Here is an 18,468-nt window from a genome sequence, read left to right on the forward strand (position 1 = left end):
ATAAAAATACTCTGTTTTATTATTATTCAAAAATTCTTATTTATTATTTAAAAGCCAATATATATATATATCGAAAATTCATTATTATTTGTATTCGATTATAATTAAAGTAATAATTTAATTATTATAATATTAAAGATCGATTATTTGACCGGTAACGATATTAATATATAAAGGTAAACATAAATTTGATTATTTAATTTTAAAAAAGACTACAATTTCAATAACATAATTAAATACAATAACGAATAATAATTAAATTAATAAAATTAAAAATAAGAATGTTCGCGAATGGTATAATAATAAATAAAAATTGTTTTTTAATCTCGATCTATCATAATGTCGTAAAAGACAAAAAAAAATATAACGATTAAACCATTAAAGATCGATCGATTTTCCACGAAGGTATGGCTTCCGTAAAAGAACAACATTGTGGTCAGCAAAGAAGATCGGGATAAAGAAAGGCTCGAAGATCTAATCGAGCGGCTATGGTTCCTCACCACTCGTCGAAGAACCTCATCAATCTGAAAGCCAGCTCTTCAAGAAGGAGCGGCCTTAACGTGTTTTCTCTCTTTCTCTCTCTCTCTTATTATTTCTTTCTCTTTCTTTCTCACTGTACTGTCTATAAAGTTCTACTCATCCTTTGTAAGCAAAAGAATAACGAAAAAGCATAGCTGGTAAACCAAACTTTCCGTGAGTGCACTCAAGAAAAGCTAAACTAAATCATAAAGGACAACTGACACTTCTTTTTTCTCTCTCTCTCTCTCTCTCTCTCTCTCTCTCTCTCTCTCTCTCTCTCTCTCTCTCTCTCTCTTATTTTTCTCTCTTTTCTCTCCAGGGACGTAAACGAGAAAAAAGACACAGAGAGAGAAGATAAAAAGTAAACCGGTCGAGTAAATTCGTTTATGTGATGACAAGCATTACATGTTTCCCAAACTTCACAATTGATTTTTTAAGGTATTGACTTTTAAATCAAAATGATGATCAAAAACTGCAATGTAAAATGATTAATATATTATGTAGATATAAGTTACCTATAACTACAATTCAATTTTGTTTATTTGATAAAAAAAACTGATTTTGCTAATTATTAAAAAGTATAACAATGAATTCTATTTATCATTTATCTGAGCACTAAGCTATAAAAGTTATTAACACGAATATTATAAAACATATATAATAATTAATACAAAATTGAACAGATACAATAATTAATTATGCCGGTAATTATAATAGTTGAACTAAACAAAAAAAAAAATATTAAAATTTCTTTTGTAGAGTATATATACAATTATTTATATTGTAAAACAAACTCATAAAACGAATTTTCTTAATTGTTTTTCATTAAAACCACTATTGTAATTACCAACGCAATGTGATTAAATTGAATTAAAATTACTGTATAAGATTGAAAAGAAAATATGTTAATGTTAGAAAGAAAAAAATAAGATAAAAAAAAATATATTGTAGTAATAAACTATCAATCGATACTATAGGTCGAACAGAGGTTAATGATCGAGGATATCCTGATGTAGAAAACGAACGATCGATTAGCTTCCGTATCGAATGGAACACCAGTTAACTCTCTCTTTTCCTATTGACTCTTTTATCGGAGTAATCGGACGAACAAAGTTAACGATTAAATGCCGCGGATATAGATGTTTCTCGTTTCATAGATTCAGACAACCATGGTTTATATATATATATATATATATATATATATGTACATATTGATTTTATCAGCATCAATACAAAGTTAATCCTATGAAACAAATTTAAAGGATTCTCGTGTCAATCCGTATCCAATCGTCAGTGTGATTTTACAAAGTAAACTTTCTAAATATCGTAATAATAATTCATAAGATCTCGTCATGGTAACTGTTCGTTACACAACTAAATATGAAACGAATAAGTTTCGTAATTCGAAACGAGATTTCTCGTCAATCGAGAAATATGTCTTTGAGACTAATTGAACTATTAAAATGTTTATCATTATTTTATAATAATTATTAATAATTACACGTCTTGTTCGTTTATTTTAATAAGAAATGCAAATTGCTGTCAGGATATTTCGTTTAATCGTTGTAACGTAATCACTGTATTTAGCATGTTTATTGAACACAACGTTGGGCAATTAAAAAGTGCAAGTATATTAAAAGAAAATGAACCGATACTTTGTCGTGAAAAATAAACGAGACTAGATACATACATATATGTACCTATTTCTAGCATGCCCTTCGACTCTGAACCGACGCAACGATGCGAGAAACGTTTTAAACGGTCTGATAGAGATAAATCGCTAAGCTCTACGAAGGAAGAACAAAATTTATTGGCGACATACGAAGCGAGAAGAAAATTAACGTTCGCGTTCTTTTTTCTCTGTCTCTTTTAAAAATCCATAAGAGTAAATATCTGCAAGGTCTTCTTACGAAGCGGTTAGGGAAAAATTATCACTGACCTGTCTCCACAAAATTCTGTGGTTTACTTTCGTCCTGTATTTCCTACATTCGTGTATTCTTAAATACACATATGGTATATACATATACATACATATATACAAATACCACTATTACTACTAGTAAAGAGGTAGCAACAGGAATTGCCTTTTACGTCGAGACCACGTATTCGATACGGTGAACCTCAAGGCCGTTACAAAGTAACTTCGAGGCATATTACGCTCTTTGATTTCCCCATAACAAGCCAATCCACATGGTGTTGATTTTTTTCTTAGAGAAGTATCGCTTTGAGTCTAATGAAGGTTTAGAGTATCGACCGAGGTTGACGACATTTTACTTGTAAGGCGAGGAAACCACGACCTAAAGACATTTTTTTCTTCTAGAAAGAGTGAAAGAGAGTAATATTTTATCCAAGTAAATAAATACATACTCATATTCATTAAAAATATCTATATGAAACTATAAAATGTTTAAAATATTTTAATAATTTTTTACTTATTAGCAGTTTTAGAATGAAATTATACGAAATTAAAAGAAATATTGTCTTATATTAAAACATGAAAAACTAATTATTTCATATGGATTAATAAATCTACAATTAGAATATACCTATGCAAGAGAAACTAAAAATAGAGAAATAGAAAGTAATTTCGAGCAACACGACCCGGAAAGATTCCCTCGTATGTGGCAGATGTTACCAATATTCGTCCTCTCTACTTTCCTTATTGTAGATTATACATCGAATTACGTTCCATATTACCAAATCGTGTTGTATAAGGCCAAGAATATGACCGGGTTACGAACAAACGTATCTACTTGTTGAAAATTTATTGGAGACACATCGACGGAATATTTCCTTAGTTTTCTTTGTTCTTTCTTTTTCTTTTATTTCAATATTTTCTACTTATCCTATTCTTTAGAAAGAAGAAATACACCGTGAAAGAAAGAAATGCGAAAAGAGTGAGATGTAAATCACGCAAGGCGAGCTAAGCTTTTAAATGTCAAATGGAGGGAATTTAATGTACGGCTTAGCAAGGGTAAAGTACTGTATCTAACATAAGTAGCCATTTCGCGAAGAGTCTCGGAATAAAGAGTTACGAGTGAAAAGCATCATAAAAGACAACGTATAGTCTACATACAAATCCGTATATATATAGTCAAAAGTCATTTTAGCTTGAAATGTGACAATAATACATTTCTTACATCAAATTAAACATCCTAAATTATTTCTTCTCAAATCTCGAAAATCCTCCAATCAAATTTATGATCAATTCGTCATGAAGAATATCTCGTTATAACTAAAACGATATGTTTCAATAATAATAAATCTATGTTTGAAATATAACAGTATACTAAATCACTAACGTAAGTATATATCTACATAATAATAAAAATAAAAAGAAGTCGAAAAATAAACAATTTTAAGCAACACGATGTTACATTCTGCATGCATTTCTTTATTTGCTTCATGTAGGATACAAATTTTTCTTGTTAGAAGTTTCGAATATATAACTTAAAAACTTGCTTAAAATGAAACCTTTAGTACTGAATAGCTTTCAGTACTTCTCAAACGTTTGCTATACTATCATACTATTGTTGATATCCTATACTTCTTGAAATCTAGGTTCATCTATGAGCTTACTTAACATTTCGGAGATATAATATATTCTGTCAAATTATTCGAGTTTAGCGTCAGCGGAAATACAATAGAATCCTTATCAAACTCTAAACAAATTAAAATTGTAGACGTTAACATTCATATCCAATAAAGAATAAATCTCTCATCTTCAGCAAAATCCTTACGTGATGAATTAAGTGCGCCCGATGAAGGAATAGTTAATCAAAACCTGTCAGACAGTCACGAAAATAATATATTATATTCGTTATCTAATACATCTGGTCGCTAATTAATTAATAAGCTTGTAATGAAGTCTGTAATTTGAATTCTGTTAAAATGATAGTTAATGATTAAATCTATATTATGAAAATGATTAATTCCGCAATCCGATGTGCTTTGTTTTTTATCATAACTACAAACGAATATAGTTTGTCTATCATTTAGATGAAACCGATATTGAATCAGCAAACAGTTTGAGAAAAGAATAAGCGGTTTGAAATTTGTATTTTTAATATTCTTCTTATTTCTTCATTTGAATTTCAACATGTTCTTTTTAATCACATCACTTCCTATTATATCCTATCGATCAATATTTCCTATCTCATCGTTTAGGATCGAGTTCTCGTTCTTTAAAATGCTTAACCCCCTTATTAAGAACTGTACCATCTAATATTACAGGACAGGACGTAAAAAGGAAGAATTTTAAAAGATTTTCTAGAGTTATGCAACAGATGTTCCCAATATTATATTTCTCAAGCAAAATTTGACCTCGAACATGAAGCTTCAATTTCATAATAAGACAATTGAGATTATCGTACGTTGATTCCCAAAGTTCTACCTATCGAGAATAGTACGAATCGGATCAAACTTGTTCCGATATCACAGACGCGATATTTGAAAATTTCACGAAACTAGAGAGAAGGAGGAAAAGCGATCGTTACCGTACGTCAGACAGTCTCGTTACCCCTTAACGTTCGCTGCTGTGCACAAAGTTCGTCGAAGTGTATCCTACATGTGTCTGCATTTAAGCACGCGTCGTAATTTAAGTACACCCATTCTCTCTCACTCTCTCTCTCTCTCTCTCATTCTCACTCGTGATATTCCTGTCTTTAGAACCCTATTCTTGCGTAAAATTTCGAGTTCTATGCTTAGTGGGAAAAGAGAAGATCCGTAAAAAAGAAAAGAAAGGAACAACTTGATACGTATAATGTATATGTGTGTATGTGCATGTGCATACGTGTATGTGAAAAAGGAAATAAGGACGAAGGGAGAAAGAGGAAAGACGGCATAGCATAATGACCCGAGAACGAGTACTCAGACATCTTTACCTAAGTTCATAGCACTATACGTACATACATGCGTATACATAGTATATATGTTCATGTATGCACACAAGAGTGCATTCGCATATACGTATACACATATATATATATGGCTTGATTCACCTTCGTATGTGTATATGTATCTATGTATATATACTTGATATATAATATGAGATATCGGAGAATCACAAGTCCTGGCCGGTTTTAGTTTCGTCTCTTTCTAACTCATTTTCTCTTTCTCTTTCTTTATACACCCACTATAAGGTACAGAACTCTCCTATCTTTCTCTCCTCGTATTACTCTCTCTCTTTTCTTTCAGACTGGACAAGCAGTTGGTTCCTTTTTACTCTCTTACTCTTGAAAAAAAAAGCTTTCTTTGCGCCACGCGATATTTCGAGTCACGACAAGCAGCGCGACGATCAAGTAAGTATAGGTAGGTGGTATATACATAATACAAAATACATACACATATATGTTGTAGAGACACATACACATATGATTCTCGACGTCACTAGAGAATACCAGAAGGGAAGTAAGTCCACAGGGGGTCTCGGCTTTTTACCTTTACGCCTCGAGGTCGAGTTGTACGATTTACGTATAATACACGTCATACTACACGACCCGACGTATATACGTTATATGTTATCTATGTGTGTGTCTACATGTTGATGGTTTACATGTATTTGCGCCTTTTCTTTGTGATATACACGCGGTAGATTTGAGGCGTGGCAGTCCTCAAGGCAAAGCCAGTAGTGTCGGCGTTCCTGCCAGGAAATTACGAACGTCGCGACGTTTGCTGTCGCTTTCGAGAGCTACCAAGAGAGACGAGAACTCGGATATGACCTACCCTCTACGAACTTTCAACTTCTCTACTTGATACCTTTCCTTTCCTCTTACTATTCCTATATCTATCTATCCACCCTTCCTTCCTTCCTTCTTTCTTTCTTTCCTTCCTTCCTTCCTTCCTTTCTTCCACCTTTTTCTTCCTTTCTTGCTTGCTTTCTTTCTTTTCTTCCTATCATGAAAACTTCTTATCTACATCTATGTAGTTTATCGCTTTAGAAAAGTCTTCTGTCTATAACGAAATCTCATGGTACGTAAATTCATTGTAAATTGACGTTCGGTTATTTGGAAATGTTTCTTAGAGAAATTTAATTTCTTATCTAAATATATAAGAGAGCGAGTTGAAAGTTTTGAGAGTAAGTTTAAAAGGAAAAGTCAGATTGACCGAAAAGAAAAAATTGTTAAGTTCAAAACTTTTCGTCCGATGTAAGTATTTAATTTATTAGTTATCTACACGTATATATTATACAATGTCGACAAAATATTTATCTTTTCATTAGATAAATGGTAGTCGTTCATAGATCAAAACGATTAACTCTATTTGTAGAATTGTTCAAAAATTAATAATACCGTTAAATGATAAATGGTACGACAATATATATTTCTCTATATTTTTGTGTAATTAATCGATTTGAGAAATGAGTGGTTCGTATATTCATTATTTTTGTGTATAAATATTTTACCAATATTTTTTTTTAATTAATTACTGATATCTACTCTTGTTATACGTAATCGATCTAAAACGCATTATGATTTTTACATAGAACGTTGTATAATTTTGAAATAACCATTCAACGATTTCGATAGCGAAACTAAACGAGATCTTAACGAATAATTATTTAAATTAAAATCAAATATACTTATAAGATAAAAGAAAATGTGCAATTCAAACGGACGTATTCAATTTCCAATAGGACGAAACGGAACTAAAGTAGGAGAAGAACGTCGTCGTCTGTAAAATGTCCACTCACAAACCGGACATCTTCAATTAACTTACAAATGCCATCCCACGCGTTTCTCCCTAATTAATTAGCTCCAAATTAGAGATACGTCATCGGCAGATATCTGTACTCGTGTCTAGTCGTGGACTTTGTATTACGAGTTTAAACGATTTACGATCAATTAACACACTATTGAAAAAAACACGTAAAAGGACAGACACACACATACACATGCACACATACATACATACATTTCCATAGATATATTTGCCTGACAAATCGATTAATAGAATCTTCCGCGTTCCACGCATGCGTTATGTCGCTCGCATTCTCTTAAAAGCAATGAAGGCTATCGGTTATCGGCACTAACATTTCGAACAGCGCTCAATGTAATCTCGTTTCTCGTTTTATTATTCGATAGGAGAGAAATGGATGAACAACGATAACGATCATGGAACAACGTGTCCGAGCAAAGCGCTAAAATCCTGAAGATAAACGCTTAGCTACGTTCGGCTTCGTTCGTTTAAAAAAAATAAAAATATATATACGTAGTATCGTAGTATGTATTACTATATACATATATAAATATATATTACACATACGTAGAAAGTAATAAATTTTTCATACGTCTGTCGAACTACGTTATGCATATATGTACGTTTAACATTGACGTTGCTCGAATTGTATTTGTGTGCGCGAGTATACGAATGTATATATGAATATACAATATACATATGTATAGTTTCCACGCGATTCGTTCGCGGATTAACGTTGGACGATAGTGGCATTTTATACGGGCCACGGATATACGCTCGTTTGCATTAGATTATTAATCCATCTCCCTATCAAAATCGTACAATAGAACGGAGTGAGTTTTATGCGCGAACGAGAAAATACTTGGATCAGCTGTTTTGTGTTTGCATATAGCTGTGTGTGCCTTTCGTCTTATTATCTGTAAAAATAAGATACTTTTTTATCCTACTTATTCCGACAATACGTAAAAAACAATCAGCTTCTGTCAAACTTTTACGTATACAAATTATGAATAAAGAAATCAAGACAAAAATGTTTTGATCATTATCATTCACATCGGATTGCATAAAAATAATTAATGAATACCAAATTATTAAACGAAAAGAATTACAATCGTTTCAAACATACAATAGTACAAGTATAATAACATCAATTGAATGAAAACAAAAGGCAATGAATAAATTAATGAATCGTGAAATTGGGTTGCATTAAAAAGTAAAGTACAATTGCACCTGGCGAGTGGCACCGGTGTATTCATACAAAAAAAAATAAGGTCATAGGAAGTAAGAACGTATTATGCCATATGATTTCTTCCCTAATCATTTTGTTGTATTGTTATTTAAAAAAAAAACAGCAGCCCGTCCCGGTTACCAGAATCATTCTCTGTATACTAATTATTATTAAAATTCATTAATATATAATTAAAATATATATATATGTACAGGAACGATTGTATCTCAACATATTCTTGACAAGTTTCTCGTATAAAAGATGAACGATTTAAAATTAACTTGAAGTATATAAGTTAGACAAGGACGGATGGTATTTTAATGAGCGTTTTACATCGATCTCGCTGTCGGGTGTAAGGCGAATGTCGAGATAAAGTCCCGAAAGACGTAAATTGTCGTAAATCACGGCGCGTGTACGAAACCTGTACGCAGAGAAGCAAGCAATTGCAAACCTTATTCATCTTCAACGAGTGAGAGAGAAGCGTAGAATATTAGATATAGGTATGTCATCGCGTCCTTCGTGTATGGACCAGCTCGAAGGCTTAAATAGGAATTATCGCGCAAGCGTCGCACGAAAACGTGGCCTTCTCGTGATTAACCTCGGCTCCAAGTAATTACCAGGAACTATCGGAAGCATACGTGTAAGTATATGTGTATATGTATACGTTTACCATACTCTCTAGTACACCAACATTAATACGTGATAGTACACCAAGGATTACGCGAAATGCATATTATCGATATAACGAGTTGACAAAGAATCTATGCTTTTAAATATACAAGTTTTTAGCGCGTGATTTCGTTATTTTATAATAAACTAAAATCAATGTCATTTAATTGATCTATATCGTGCAAAGAAATAATCTACCAAGAGATCTCGTGAAGAAAGTTAGCATCGAAATTTGACGTGTCAATTTTCATTGAGAAATTATTTCTAATTAAAATTATATACTTATAATAATCTAATGTTATTTATAATATTATTTTCTTTCTAATTAATAATTTTACTTATTATATATGAAATTTTCTTACCTCTAAGAATATCTAAATATAATTATTCATTTCTTCCATATTTGTTCTAATCTGTATTAACTTTTTGTCGAGAATAAATCTAAAATGTTACTAATATCTCTACGTTAATAAACGGACGACGTTCTAGTCAAAGTAACAATGCTCGCGATAGTTCGATCGACAGCTGGTTACAATATCACGTATCTTACCTTGATGTGTGGGTGTAGATAGATACGCACATATACGCTTCGAAAATGTCGAAGCGGCTTTCAGTCGATGCCAACACCTGGTCGCTTCCTGACATATGGGGCCGCGATCCCATCGTCCTATGGGAATCACTTCCTCGACTAATCTGATAAATTGCCGCTGCGCATCATCAAAACCGCCTGCTAGCTCCAGTAATTTGATAAATTGATTGCCGAACAACTGACCGCCTCGACAATCCAGCATCGTTGTCTTAGCGTACTTGGCTTTGTTTGATATAAACTCGGTATATACATCTATGTGTGCGAGGATTCTAGGAAGATTAGGTACCTACTGCACACGGTCGTTCGATAAGATTGATTTAAATGCGTCCCTTTAATCCGCATACTAAACATTCTACTTTATTTCATCAGATAGATAAAGTAACGAATTATGAAATTCGTCATTTGATGTGCGGCTTAAGATCAAACTTTCCTTTTTACATCACGTGATTGACGATTGGATGAATTAGGGTATCTAATAAATAAATAATTTCATTGTTAACGATTAAAATAAATGAAAGATTTTATATAATAAAAGAAAATTGTAGTAAAAGACAAAAAAAACACGTTACTTTATTACAGCTTACTTATTGATGAATGAGAGATGTGTAATAAGTATATTTTTATAATTTCATTAAACAAGTAATTTTTTTTTTGGTTTATATATAATAATTAATTAGGAGATAATACAAACAAAAATGATATATCGATTTTATCATACTTTAATAAAGAATTATTTTCTAATCGGAAATAACTTCATTCGGATTATTTCCGAGAAGATTATTTAACACGTCGATATTATAAAATTGTGGTTGTAATCTCTCAAAAACGAGCGAACCTTGGTGCTCGTCGATGGGTCGTTAGGTTATATGATGCGTAAAATTCAATGGCAAGAGCGACGCTCGCTTACACGCTCGTAGAAAAATATTTTATAGGATGTACATTGTGCTACGGTAGCAAATATGCCATGGTATGTATATACGTTTCTGTAGAGCGTGGATTATTGGCTTGGTCCATTGTGGCAACGCGTTATCGATTATCTTCAAATGTTGCTTGTTCGCCGATGCAGATAAATTATCTTCGAAGTATTTGTATGTATATACGAACCTATGCTTATTTTTAAATTAATCCTCGTTTTTAAATTTCATATATATTAATAAGAATTTTTGTTCGGTTATAAATCAAAATTTTTATATGCAAAAATGAACTGTTTAAATAAGTAGAAAATATTTAAAACAAATGAAGTTCTCTCAAATTTTATTATAAAATTTTATATTGAAGAAAAAATGAAAATACGTTACGGCATATTAAAGCTCGTTCTCGAATAAACAATAATAAATACGATCGGTAATATTTCATCGAACAAGTCTAAGAATTATTTATTCGTTGATAAGAAAAAACGTTCATTTATCGAATGTATATTAAGTTTTGCATTTTTGACGTAACACTTGAGAAATAATTTACAACAATTTTTGTTATCGATAAATTACGAATTGTAATAATTATTCGAAGATCAAGAAATATATCTCGTTTCCTAATAAAGAAACACAAAAAAAACAAGATTATTAGATTCGTTTAAACTCACCTTTTGAGCCTTGCATGCGGCTGCCAATGGCAGAACATCGTGTGGATGAGCAGCATGTCGATCGCGAAGGCAAAGTCCGCAAATCGCGATTTTGCAGAGTGCACAATAGAGAGAAACAGCCTCGCCGTTATGATCGTTGCAAACTGGCGTACCTTCCGATGCACGAGAACCTTTACCACTGCTAGATTGCCAGCTACCTCGCGGTGGTCCAAGATTGTGAGTTGCCAAGGGACCACGTTTTGGATGACAAGATTCTCTGCAGGCATCGCAGTACAGCACCTAGAACGAAACAAAAATTTAACTTTTATTGCAGCCTCGTTTCTTTCAACATTTTCATTATTTTTTTCTTTTACTTATTTAAATTAACACTTTCAACTTACAATTAGAGCAAGCGAATTTTAATAATTTATATATTAAAATAAAGTACACTCTTTTTACTACTCGTAGAATACTTATTTAAATTATAAATCGATCTGCAAAGGTTCCTAAAATGTCGGAGAATGCAATACTGCAAAATGTGCATCTTTGCAATTTCTTTGAAAATTTTGGGTAAATATTTTTTATACAAAATTCTATTTAAAAAGAAATTGTAATATAAATTATAAAACTGAACAAATCTCGATGAGCTATGATAATATTCAAATTATAAGTAAAATCCTTTTTATTAGAGACTTTCTTTGTGTCGTGATTTTTACTGCTTTTGGTTTTTTTTTTTTTTTTGTTAAGTCTTACACTACAACGTTATCACGATTTATTATTCAAAGATACATATGTATCAATTTATCTTCTTCTTTGTTTGATATACAGCTAGGAAAAATAAAAGAGATTTATCTTTATAAATCTCGTAGACTTTTAATCAACGTTATTTTCCTAAGTCATTCAGGAAATACAACCGACTCTTTCGAGGGCAAGTACAAAAAATATGAATGCCTGCACAGTCATCGCGTTAAATCATAGGATTAATTTCTGTACATTTCTACAACGGATGCACTTACTAAATATTATACGTTTGCGAGGGAAGGTGTGATAGACGTCACGGAATAAAAAAGAAAATATGAAAATAATGAAAATAAAAATTCTTTATAACACGTTTTATGTCTAGAAAAATCTTCTACAATATTTCGATCTCAATATACACGATATATAGAAATTATACTTTAATATATAAAATAGAAATATTTTCATTTGATAGAAATTATACGCAACATGTTTATAAAATTGATTACAATAACTTGTTAATATATATAAGAATTTCAATTACCAGTTTTTCTTAAAATTCATAGAATAACTTAAGAAGAACAAATAAATAATAAACATAAAAATATTTGTGAAACAAAGTGTCTTTAATTTAAAGAATAAACGTAGTGAACGTTGCGATAGATTCTACAAAGAATTTAAATTGCCAACCTACATAATTTCTTAGAAAACTTTTCAGCGAGGATACAAAAATTGTCTTTCGGTTTGAAACATCCTATCCAGGGTATATCCAGAGAGAACTTCTGTATTTAAAACGTTCGTCCATACAAGTTTGCAGAAGAAACTCTGCGAAATCACAAAAGATACTCAGGAAAAAGAGGAGAATACCTAAGAGGTAGGTCAGGTTCTTCTTCAACAATCGAGACGAGACATCACGTTTACAAAAAAAGATCACAGAGTACTCGAGAAAACGTAGCTTTTACAAAAACATCGAGCATATCATTACGTTAAATAATATCAACAAAAAATTTGCATTAAATAAATTTCTATTTAAATTAATGAAGAACAAGCAGAAAATTAATTTTGATTAAATAATTTATATCATTACCTAAATCATTTCTCATAAATTTCAATTATATAACATTACTTTTACTTGGAATACATTTGTTTTTTAAAATTCGGAATAATTTAAAAGTTTGAAAAAAAAAAATATCGTAACTTCTACGAGTGATGCGAGATTAGTAAAGAAACACAAACATTCGTGAATTTAAACGAAGCCTCTCACTTAGCAAGTTAGAGATAGTTGCTCGGAACAATTCCATATTCCGAGCGTCGAGAAGATGACCGCGATACGAGAGACATGAATCTTAACGAGAGAAAAAGAGAGAAAAAATAGTATGAGACGTTGTTACCCCTTTTATTATTCCTCCGCTTGAACTATATTTCTCTCTCTCATTCACTCATTCATAAGAAGTTAGGAAGTAAGTCTTCTTCGTAGGAAGAAACAAGATGAGAATAAGGATGAGATACGTTGCTGTCCTCTGCGTTCATTTGTATGTATGCGTATGTGTATGTGTCTGTATATCTAAGGAAGAAGAAAGTAAACGAAAAATGTACGTCTTGCGTCGCAAGTGGCAGACTCTTGTAATAACTTTTTCCTTTCTCTAATCCTACGGTCACTTCCCCTACACGAAAATAAGAAGAGACTGGGAAGAAAGTAACGAGAAGAAAACCTTCTTTAACAACACCTGTGCCTTCCCTCTCTCAGATGCTGCTATATCAAAAATCTTCTTATCTTTTTATCTTATCTGTGTAATTATTTTATTCTCCAATTGATTTTTACGAAGATTTATCATACTAGCATTAAAAACGTTTGTAAAATTGTATTCAGATGGCATAATGAAAAAATTATTTAACATAAGAATAATGTTTTGTTGTGGTCATCTATAAAAAGATGAGATATGAAATGCGCCAAATATAATATTATTTTAAATAAAGATGAATTTAGAGACATTCAATACATCCGATCTTTAAATATGAAAATTACGAATGTAACTAAAAGCCAAACTAGAGGACTTTGTCTCAAGTTAGAAAAGTAAGACGACGAGTAAGGTAGGATGGTTCCATACGTCAGAGTTTTAGTAAACTAACCTACATCATACCCATAATAACTTTGCTTTGTATATTACGTGTAACATGGTTTATTACTTCTGTATTAGTTCGGATAGACGGGAATAGAGGTACAAAGGGTTAAGAGGAACGGTATGTAAACTACAAACTTAATATCCGATTAGATATACTAGTACGCATACATACGTACAATAAATTTGCTAGTCTTCAATAATGCTATATAATTATAAATGTGTATATATATGTGTATATATATTATTTTAAACTTATTTATTTCATAATTATAAAATTATTTCTTACTTCACGTATCTATGTATGCAAAGTTTTAACAATATTTAAGAGTTCAAGCTGTGTATTTAATATAATGTAATAATACTATATAATTATAATAATAATAATGTATGTAAAATATAACGTTACAAATGCTTATCTTGAAAACACGACTTTGTTTAAACCAATTGTTTGGACAAGAATTATGACTTGATAAACCAAATTTTACTCTCACTATATTGTTTTTTTTTTTTAAATGGAAACTTTTAAGATTAATATTATTCTTTTTTAACCAGAGAATCTACTTTTTTTCTTATCATGGTTACACATACTACTTTCATTTTCGTCCGAAACATTTTATTTTTAACCCGAGAAAAAATATCTATAGGAGGTTAAGTATAAGTTATATATACTGTTAATTTTCTGGTAAATTTCTTGTAAAGAGAAAAAAGATTATAGAGGGTTTAGTATCATCGAAGGTACATAAGCACACACACATGCACAAAGATGCACGGTATATTATATACGATGCGATTAGTGATACGTTTGTTCAATCGTGTAATAAAAAAAAGAAAATTCTTCCTTCGTATTCTTTGGAAAATACAGCGTAAAATCGTTGAAACGGACGACAAGTACTCGTCGCGCTTTTCATCGGATTCTAACACGATTTCGTTCTCGGGTTTATTGCAATTCGTTGCTTTTCTTTTTCTCTCTTTCTTCCTCACTCGAGTTCAACACAAGATCGCGAACTTCTATTTACGAACCCTCTTACGAGTATTTACGAACGCTGGGAAAATCTTTCGAGACTGTGCTGATCGATCGTCCAAGTTTGTATCGAAAAGTTCGACGAATTGATTCATTTTATTTCGATGAGATCTTACAAAATATTAAAAGAACTTTTATCACTTGGACATGATGATTATAAATTATTGATTAATAAAACAAAACTTATCCGATAATTAATTATTTTAAGAGCAATAATATTTACAAAAAAATAATTAATTAATAATTAAAAAACGATCTCCAATTGTTTTTCATAACTGTTAAAAGATGATGAATTAATTATCATGTAGTTTTATGACAAAATTTTGTTACAATTAATTCACAATATTAATTGAAAATTATTGAAATGTTCATTAAGATAAAATCTATTGTTCATTTATTAAATAAACAAAAAAAAAGTCACGATTACCCACCCGCACAGATATATGTCAAATTAATAATATTAAAAAATATATTTAAATAAATCTATGTGTATGTGTGTAATATACATTAATGAAATTTGAAATTATATCGTTGATTTATTAAATAAATAATAAACAACAAAAGGAATAAAAAAAATATGATTGATAAATGAACTGACATCGATCTGATATCAAAAGATATTTCCTCGTCTTTGAATTTCTCACGGTTTCGAAATTGCTCTGTAAATTTCGCCAGACATCGTGAGATCAAGAGTCGATCGTGACTACCCAGAAGATCTATTTTTCGCCTTATCATCTAGCACGCCTCTCTTTGCTTTCTCTCCTCATTCACAAGGATGATTTTAAACGTTACTAACGCGTTTTAGAAAGACGACAAACATCAAACGCACCGAAATAAAATAAACATAAATAAATCTGGTATATATACGTCACGTTTATGAGCTGTTACATTTACTTGATCAATCAATTGTTAAGCATGTCATCTTCGATCTATGTAACATATATCTAACTTTCTAATTATATTCTTATTTATACACAATTGATAAAACAATGAACTTACAATCCAAGTGCAATGCAAATAAATCAATTACTGCACTCTCCCGAATAACTAACAAAGATCTCTCGAAACCTTTATCAATAACCCTTTCTGTGAATTTGTTTTAGATAAAGAACACAAAAGTTTATTCTAATCTAAAAAGATGATTAGATATATACAAGAAGTATGTAGGTTAGATTACGTCTCGATTAAAATCAATGTTAAAATAATTCGATAAATATAAAATGTTACTTTCCTCGAAAAACTGGGTGATTTAAACGAATCGACTTATGTCAAAACTTTTCGATCCCGACGTCTAAACTGTAAACCTGTCTATCAATCTATCACAAATTCAAACTTTTGAATTGTGGTTTAAAACACCTTGCATAAGATCAAAATATATTTATATACTTGTTGAAAAAAAAAGAGTTCTTTTTCAGGTCGTATGAGAAACAATACAATAACAATGAATCAACTGCTTTCAAATGATTGGATATAACAAGGTTGTCCTTGTTTCGAACGAGTTTATTATAGCAATCGGTACGTGATCGAGGACACGAGTATGTATCGTAAAAAATAATAATAAATGATTAGTGTTTATTATACGAACGAGAGAAGCTTTAAAATTGATTGCTTCTTTTATATCGAGGACGTTTTTATCCTAACTTTCAAACGTTAGATTACATTGTCGTTGTTCTAAATATTCTATAATAATAAAATATAAAATAATAGATAAATTGGAGTAATTGGAGCCTTATTTAACAAATAATGAAACACAAGAGATTTAATATACGATTTCTCTGATCATACATAAATTTTGATGACTATAATAACGATACATATTAATCTAAAAAATTCCTAAATCAAATCTAATTCGTACTAATTTGAGCGTTCAATTGAACTAGTCAAAGCAATCAATAAATCTAGGTAATTCTCTCTAACTAACACTCTAATTGTAAGTATACATATATATATTAATTTGTAATATACTATATTTACATGTTTATTCCAACAAATCTAACTACATTTAGAAAACATCAATCTTCGGATATAGACAATTAATTATATGACAAAAAAATGAAATATAAAAACGTGATAGATGGAAAATATAGATAGTAAACAAAAAGAACATTTACTCAAAGTGAAAGGAAAGATAAATCGATGGAGACAAAAAAAAATATAAATCACCTCGCATTGCTCGCAGGCGACGGTAGCTTCGCGAGGTTCGGCTTCGCACATCTGGCATTGCATTCTTGCATTCTTTGATTCTTGATACTTTTCAACGATACGTTGCATAGCCCTATACTTTGGCAAATTATGAGCACCACCCTCGTCGAAGTATACGGTTTTGCGACATACAGGACAAGATAGACAAAGGGTTCCCCCGGATGGTGGGAAACCACCGTTCCCGGGTGTACCAACGTAACTTCCAGGTCGTGAACTAGTCGATGTACTACCGCAGACGACGCCCGAGTCCGTTTCCGAAAGTATCGACAATTTGTCGGCTTCTTGATCGGAGCAGGGAGCATTTGAAGAGTCTGTCGTAGATTCGGGTGGTGAATCGGGTGGTGCTTGAAGATTAACAGCACACGAGAGACACAAAGCGTGCCAGCAGGGCAACAAAACAGGCTCCGTGAATAGTTCTTTACAACATGGACATCTTAGTTCGTCCTCCATTTTCTTCTGTTTTTATTTTTCTTTTATTTTCTCTTTCAAAGTAATTTGTTTGTCAATCTTTTTTCGAGGCTTTTTTTCCTCAAGTTTACAAATTTATTAATTGTCAGCTTATGACAGTTGGTCGTTAGATATATCGATTTAAAAAAGTGAGTTCAAAGTATAAATTTCGAAGACAGAGAATAAAGATTTTGTTTTTAGTTTGTTTTCTTTTTTGTTCTCTGTTATGAACGGCGTGCCGCTCGGCTACACGCGGAAACGCGCGTCCGTTCGTTCCGTCATCGTTACGACGACGCACTGGCACGGCACTCGAATCTCCTCAAGTTCCACGGATCGCCGTAGGAAAGGTCGAAGGTGACGGTATAGCGCATCAGACTACAGATTTACTTTCCTTCTTACTCTTTGAGATAATTCACTCGCGATCTGCGCGCGCGAATGAAAATTATATCCAAGAGATGAAATTCTATTAATGTTTTTTTTATGGATAAATAAATCGTAATGAAACTTCGAATGATTACTTCTATCTTTATTTTATACTCGTCCTTTTCTTATGTCCTTATCACGAAGACAAATGAACAAGCAAGATAAGAACATTCAAAATGAAAAGACCGTCTTGCCTGGACGCCGGCGGCGGGTTGACTGACTCCGTGCACGAAGTCAAAGGACCGACGCGCA

General features: G+C 31.6%; 1 protein-coding gene across 2 annotated transcripts in view; it reads right to left on the reverse strand.

Moving 5' to 3' along the window:
• LOC106789301 (E3 ubiquitin-protein ligase TRIM9) overlaps positions 1-18,421 on the reverse strand; it is a 95,066-nt gene extending 76,645 nt beyond the window's left edge. For both annotated transcript variants that reach the window (XM_014753396.1, XM_014753395.1), the window contains exons 1-2: positions 17,308-18,421; positions 11,284-11,562 (exon numbers count right to left, since the gene is read on the reverse strand). In XM_014753396.1, the coding sequence (XP_014608882.1) occupies positions 11,284-11,562; positions 17,308-17,796 (768 nt within the window). In that variant the 5' untranslated portion in view covers positions 17,797-18,421. The remainder of the gene's footprint in view (positions 1-11,283; positions 11,563-17,307) is intronic.
• Positions 18,422-18,468: the final 47 nt, after the last annotated feature.

The sequence above is a fragment of the Polistes canadensis genome, unplaced genomic scaffold (genome assembly GCF_001313835.1).
Source record: "Polistes canadensis isolate GaletaPanama2010 unplaced genomic scaffold, ASM131383v1 scaffold_176, whole genome shotgun sequence".
NCBI lineage: Eukaryota > Metazoa > Arthropoda > Insecta > Hymenoptera > Vespidae > Polistes > Polistes canadensis.